The 6,230-nt window shown below is 47.3% G+C and overlaps 1 protein-coding gene across 1 annotated transcript; it reads right to left on the bottom strand.

The window, feature by feature from the left end:
* Window positions 1-116: 116 nt before the first annotated feature.
* Window positions 117-6,155, bottom strand: prdm9 (PR domain containing 9). The gene is made up of 7 exons (XM_086196553.1): window positions 6,011-6,155; window positions 5,543-5,650; window positions 5,385-5,456; window positions 4,967-5,244; window positions 4,825-4,892; window positions 3,769-3,959; window positions 117-3,343 (listed from the first exon to the last, which is right to left on the bottom strand). Exons 2-7 carry the CDS (start codon window positions 5,637-5,639, stop codon window positions 1,266-1,268), a joined length of 2,784 nt encoding a protein of 927 aa, XP_086052679.1. The 5' UTR covers window positions 5,640-5,650; window positions 6,011-6,155; the 3' UTR covers window positions 117-1,265.
* Between the last annotated feature and the right edge of the window lie 75 nt (window positions 6,156-6,230).

Raw genomic sequence — 6,230 nt, 5'->3', positions numbered from 1 at the left:
GGGAAAAAAAAGAAGCTCTCGAACCAGCAGCTGCACTTGACACCGCTGTGTGTAGCACATGGGAAACACTGCCAGGTTTATACCTGTTTAAATTTACACCGTTGAACTTGAGTCATACCAGTACGTTTGTATAGTTCAGGTGAGACCGATATATTTTAACTTAATATTTATAATATAGTCAAGGTGGAAATATGAGCTAACATGGACAAAAAGCAATGTTTAATTTACAAAGTTGTACTGTGTCATGTAAAAAAAAAGAAGTATATCAGGATGACTACAAATGCTAAATTAAGATTAATGAATTGAAAAAAAACAGGCATGGTTATGAGTATTTTCATAATATTAAGGCTTGTACAGTGCACATGCTTTGCATTGTATGTTTTGTGGAATAAATGGTCAACAGTGGTGGTCCAGTTGGGCGTGTTTATTTTGACTCAAACTGCAAAAAAGCATGATTTTGAATATCTTCTTCACATCTCTTACCGAGGTGCAAAAAGCTCCTCTCCATGTTCACATCTATCGCTCCAATAATTAACTGAAGATAACCAGGAATGTGGCCATTTTTGGGGAACAATGCTCATTCGCAAACCTTGCCGGAGCCAGGCAGGCTGCCGGAGAAGATGCAGAGACCAGCGAACCGCTAGTTAGCTTAGCACAGTGAATGGTAGTGGATGGAAAGTGTTAGCATATCTCCTTCAAAGTCCTCTAATGCCTAAGGTTCAGGATATCCTTGCAGATTCAGCCCTGATTAGTGGTAGCAGTCGCTCTCCTAGTTGTCAACAAAGGTTTTGGTTTATTGAGCAAAGTTACAAAGGGCATTCGAGGTCAAATCACGGCGCCCATTTTTTTTCTTTCAGGTAAGTAGTCCCAAATATGCATCTAATAATTTCAATGTCTCCCAATTTAAAATGAGCAATAGTTGGCTAGTTACATTAACGCAGGCAAGACCATTTGGAAAAAAGTGCATGTAACTACTTTTGAGGGAGGCATGCTAACCTGCCCTTGCACTACCATTCACTGTGCTAAGCTAACTAGCATAGGTTGCAACTCCCAAATGCATGCACAGGCATGCTGGGAAGACAACGATTCCCAGAGAGTTTGTAGGTTGCTGTTAACAAAAACTGAAACATTATGACCAGAAACAAACGCATTATTTAAAATGATATTAACAGAACTTTCAAAAATTCTCTGCAGAGCCCATTCATGACCACTGGGAGCAATGCAATTCGACGGAAGCTAGCAAGTAAAGCTCCAACGAAATCTGACTACAAGTGCATCTTCTGATGGTGCCTCCTGAGGTGATAATTTCGGGAAAAGCTCTTCCCGCACTGGGTGCATTTGAACATTCTCTGTCCCAGGTGAAGCATCTGGTGAGCTTTGAGGCTCTGCGGACGACTGAAGCTTTTACAACATTCGGGGCAGCTGTATGGCCTCACCCCCGTGTGCTTCCTCTCGTGTCGCTTCAGATCTCCGGACTGCCTGAAGCTCTCCCCGCAGTGGGTGCACAGGTATGGCTTCTCACCGGTGTGAGTCCTGAGGTGCACGTTCAGCTGGCTGCTGTGCGTGAAGCTTTTGCTGCAGTGCGAGCAGTTGTACGGCTTCTCGCCTGTGTGGATGCGCTGGTGCTGCTTGAGGCTGTAGTGGTTGGAGAAGCCCTTTCCACAGTCGGTGCACACGTAGAGCACCTTCAACTGCTGGAAGCATATGTGGGTTTTGAAAGCTTTGGCGCTTGCGTACGTCTTCCCACAGTGAGGACACGTGTACTCGTTCTCGCTCTCCTCTTGCTCCAGCTGATCCTTGAGGCCGCCGGAATCGTTGAGCGACACGTACTCGATGGGGTGATGCCTCCTGATGTGCTTGATAAGGTAGCTCTTCATGGTGAAGGAGAACTGACAGAAAGAGCAGGAGAACAGCTCTGAGGTGCAGTGATACTTCTTACACGTGTTCCCCTTCTGATGCTGTTTAAGTTTACTGGACGTGCTGAAGACTTTACCGCAGCGCTCGCAGCTGTACGACTTGGCGTTCACGTGCACCATCAGCTCGTGCCTTTTCAGAAAACCTGACTTCTTGAAGCTTGCGCCGCACTGGCTGCACGTGTGCTGCCTCAGAGCACACGTATGAGCTTTGAGATCATCCGGGTTTCCGTAGGTTTGCTTGCAGTGATTACAGCTAAACCATTTGGTTAATTTGCCGTGTCGGACGGCAGGTTTATCTGCCTCGTCGCAGCTCTTCTTGGTCTCAGCCGGGCCGGTTAATGGCTTTTTGCATATGTTTGTCCTTCGTTTCGGAGCTATGAGCTTTGTTATGGCGTAGATTTTTGATCTTGCGCCGCGTCGCTGAGGTCTCTGAAGTTTCTGAACCGTCTCGGCTACAGAGAGTTGCGGAATGAAGTCGGGATCGCGGCTGTGATCGTCCTCGGTATCCTCCTCTTGATTCTCGGAGTGGCTCTCACTGATGTGCTGCTGAAGGGCGTCCACCGAGGAGAACGCCAGCGAACACTTGGCGCAGCTAAAGGGCATTGTCTCAGGTTCCTCTAGAACTGGATTCGGCAGCTCTTTGCTTTGTTTTTGGTGGCTCAGCAGATGCCTGGTCAGGTCATTAAACTGGCCGAAACACTTCTGACACACAGCGCAGACATACGGACGCAACTTGTCATGGACCCACTCCTTATGTTTTTTGAGCGCCGTCTCATTTAGGAAGCTCTTTCCACACTCGGAGCAACTGCAGGACTCCACATCCAGCTCCTGGGATGCTGCTTCTGTCTCTCCTGCTGCGGTTTTTTCACAGTCAGTTACATCTTTAACTTCTGTCTTGCTCAGTTCCTTTGTTTCAGTCGATTCCTCAGTCGTTGCTGCATCCGCTGTATTACACACCTCTGACCTCGATGTCAAGCTGGCGCTCTGCTCAGAGGGGATTTCATCCTGATTAGACACCATGTTTGTCTCTTTTATCACCACGTGTTTTCTGTGCACTTGCTGGTGTCTGATTAATCCGGACGCCTGGCTGAAACTGCGCCTGCACTGAGGGCAGCAGTAGGGACGCTTGTTGGAGTGGACACAAAGCTTGTGCCTCCTAAGGTGTGGTATTTGCTTAAAAGTCTTCCCACAGTCAGAACATGTTTTCGACTTGACAGGATCAACTGATAAAACCACCAGGGACGCTGCAGAGAGGTCGCTGGAAGCTGGATTTCCAGGTTCAGCTGATTCAACAGCTAGTGTTTCGCTGTCCGACTGCGGCTGCGTGTGGAAGCATTCGGTGTGACGCTGGAGGAAGGCCTCGGTAGTGAAGGACAACTGACAGTGGGAGCACAGGAAGATGGGAGATGTCACGGGGGAAATACTCTCTAGAGGGAGACAGGAGTGTCACACTGTTACATGCTGACCGCAAACAGGCACCCATAAGAACTCTGAGATACACACAGTGGGCCTCACGCAAGAGGTGCAGCTGCACGAGTGTGCAAGATTCAGCAAACACGCCAATAACTAGAACCACTCTTATATGAGCGGATGAATCCCACTTATTCAAAAGGAAAGCATATTCCTGAACACAGAAAACTGGTGCTGTCAGCCCTCTTAAGGTAGGGTCAAACATCCAGAACAGTTACAGTACAGAGGTTCTGCTGTCAGAGACGAACCTGTGGAAACAGGAAGTAGTGGCAGAAGCCGCTTGTAGATTTTGTTCATACCTTTTAAGAACCCCTTCAAGAACCTCCCTTAGACGAGCGATTTAAGAACAAATCTGCGCATATAAGTGGCTCTTGAACCGTACCTGCCGCCTTCAACTTCACCAACCACATCTGGGACCAAGCTTCGCTGAAATGGGTGAGAAGTTTGCTGCTGGGCCACACCAGGAGCTCGTCCCCGGGGTTTATGGTGCGGCAGCAGTGGAACAGGATGCTGCCTTTGTACTGGACTGCCAGTAAGTTGGTCTCGTCTTTACTCCGAGCACAGTTGACATACCTGGGAGAGACGTGACGCAAATGTGGGGGTGAAATCTAGGAAGTCAAATATAATGAGGTTAAGGAGAAGCAGTCAAATCGGGACACAAGAGACGTGGCAAATTGTTGGTAGATGTCATATTAGAGGTTGGGCGGCCAGTATGACATCACCTACTGGGTTCTGGACTGGAGTTTTGCCTCTGTTGAGGAGGTTTTAGCCAACATCAGTTTGGCTTCTGGTAACCAGAGTTGCCCCTCGTTTAAGAGGAGCTGAGGCCTCCGACCAAACTACAAATCGGGACCCAACTTTATCATCCATTTGACCCTCAACAAGAGCACGAGGCACTAAAAGAAGCTCCTGCTGTGTTGACTAAGACGTGAAACCAATGTAGTGAGATCATCGGCTTGTTAGGAAAATGACGCTCACAAGAGCACAGATTTCTGTCTGTCCTTTCCTTCTTTTTGCAAGCAGCAAAGTCGCCCTCTGCTGGTCATTTCAGAGAATGCAGGTGAGTGATAGTGATCTCGGGGTTGACGGTTGGCGTGTTGATGAGACAACAGTGACCTTTGAACCCAAGTCCAGTCCTCCAGGACACTTTAATTAAAGTGTTCTGTATTTTTACAGTGAACTGCAATAACCAGATCCCAGAGATCTGCAGGAACACCAGGCTTTTGGAACTTTTAAGAAAAATAAAAACTTTGGTCTGAGCTCCTTCAAGTAGGCTCAACTTAGCATCAGCATGAATCTTTTTAAACAGTTGCTCCTCTTCTCTAGATGAGCGTCGCCCTGAGTCAGAAATTTTTAGGATTATGTTTAAGTGAAGTTATGATGAGAGGGAAAAAAAAAGGCCAAGACACAGTTATGATAATAAATCATGAGTTATTACCTCATCCAGTTTGAGAGCGACTCTCTGGCAGCATCGATGTACTCATAATCATCTTTTCCTTTGTAAATCTGCGGAAAATTAAAAATGATTAACACAAGCAACAACAACAACCACAACAGGAAGTAGCTGAACTACAGCTCACCTCCCAGGACAGGTCACTTGCTACGGCGTTCTCCATCGTCGTCTCCTCGCCCTCAAACGGTCCAAAATGCATCCCAGGAGAGACGACCGGTCCGTGATTTATGACGCCCACACCAGCGTCCGGGATACTGGAGCGTCCGATCATCAGGCCGTAGGGGAGGGTGAGGAGGGCCCTCTGGGGGACGCCCATGCTCGTAGGAAAGTCAAGAATAAAGGAAGGACCGCTGATTTTGGATGTGTCATTCTGCTCTTGGAAGAGACTCAGACACTCCTCACAACCTGGAAAATAAATGATCCAACACGGGGGAATGACTGAGCCACACAAGAATACGTGGTCAACTAAATATAAACGCAAACGCAGTTGAAATGTTCATGTTCCATCTGCTGGCTAGATGTTGCAAAGTCACGATCCTGCTTACAGAAACCATCCCCGGCCTCGGTGTCCAGCAGCTTCTGGATTGGTGATTCTGCTGCCTCCAACACTGGAATCACTGGGAGAACAAAAACACTGAGTTTAATAAAGTGGGATTAGTCCACAACAATCAACTCACGCCTCCATTTTAAAATTCAAGGCAACCTGTATGGGTGATGCTATCGGCGGCTAAGCAGTCTTCAATGATCACCACCTCCTCGGTGGACTCGACCCACTCCACGGCTCCGGTCCCGCTCGACATGAGTGCAGAATCTGAGGAGAGTTCACACGTAGTCGGAGGTTGTAATCTGAGGACAGCTAGTAAACAAACAAACCGCAAAGCTAAGCCACTGTTAGCTAGTTAACTTCAAAGTTAGCACGCTTGCCAATGACGCGATCAAGCAATTCATGGCTGTTACTGGATTTTCAGCAAGAGATAAAAACGTAATGTCACGTTCGTGAGTCCTCGCCAGCTGATGACGAGCATTAACGCTAGCTAACTAGTTAGCTAGTCATGAGCTTATGTGGCAATAGCAACGTAGCCTCAGCAAGATGAACGCTGCCATTTTAAAACAAACTAATATCAAGTAAACACCTTCAACGTCATGGCCGGCAAGTAGAAGCTGCACTTACTCGAATCACATCATATGTGTTGTTCCATTTCCTTGGAAGAAACACGCCGGTGGTTGAACTTTAGGGGCACCACTACAGACAGGGACGCTTCCCCGGAAGTAAATATTCCTTATTGTCAGAATAAAAACCTTTGTTTCCGTTCTCCTTAAAGATATCGGGTAGTACTTAATGAGATGTTCAAGCGTTTGCGTTTTGATTCCAGCCCCTGTTTTTCCTGATT

Source organism: Aulostomus chinensis, chromosome 23, assembly GCF_037954235.1.
Source record: "Aulostomus chinensis isolate RoL2024-O1b breed Wild chromosome 23, RoL_Achi_v1.0, whole genome shotgun sequence".
NCBI lineage: Eukaryota > Metazoa > Chordata > Actinopteri > Syngnathiformes > Aulostomidae > Aulostomus > Aulostomus chinensis.
Note: the sequence above shows the minus strand (reverse complement) of the source record. Positions and strands in the feature narration are given on the sequence as shown.

What these genes read in the sequence shown, in the direction of transcription:
- prdm9 (XM_086196553.1), bottom strand. Translation starts at nt 5,639, where the DNA reads ATGTCGAGCGGGACCGGAGCCGTGGAGTGGGTCGAGTCCACCGAGGAG. An exon ending in CGATAGCATCACCCATACAG is followed by an intron (nt 5,457 to 5,542) that starts GTTGCCTTGAAT and finishes TTGTTCTCCCAG; the next exon opens with TGATTCCAGTGTTGGAGGCA. An exon ending in CGAGGCCGGGGATGGTTTCT is followed by an intron (nt 5,245 to 5,384) that starts GTAAGCAGGATC and finishes TTTATTTTCCAG; the next exon opens with GTTGTGAGGAGTGTCTGAGT.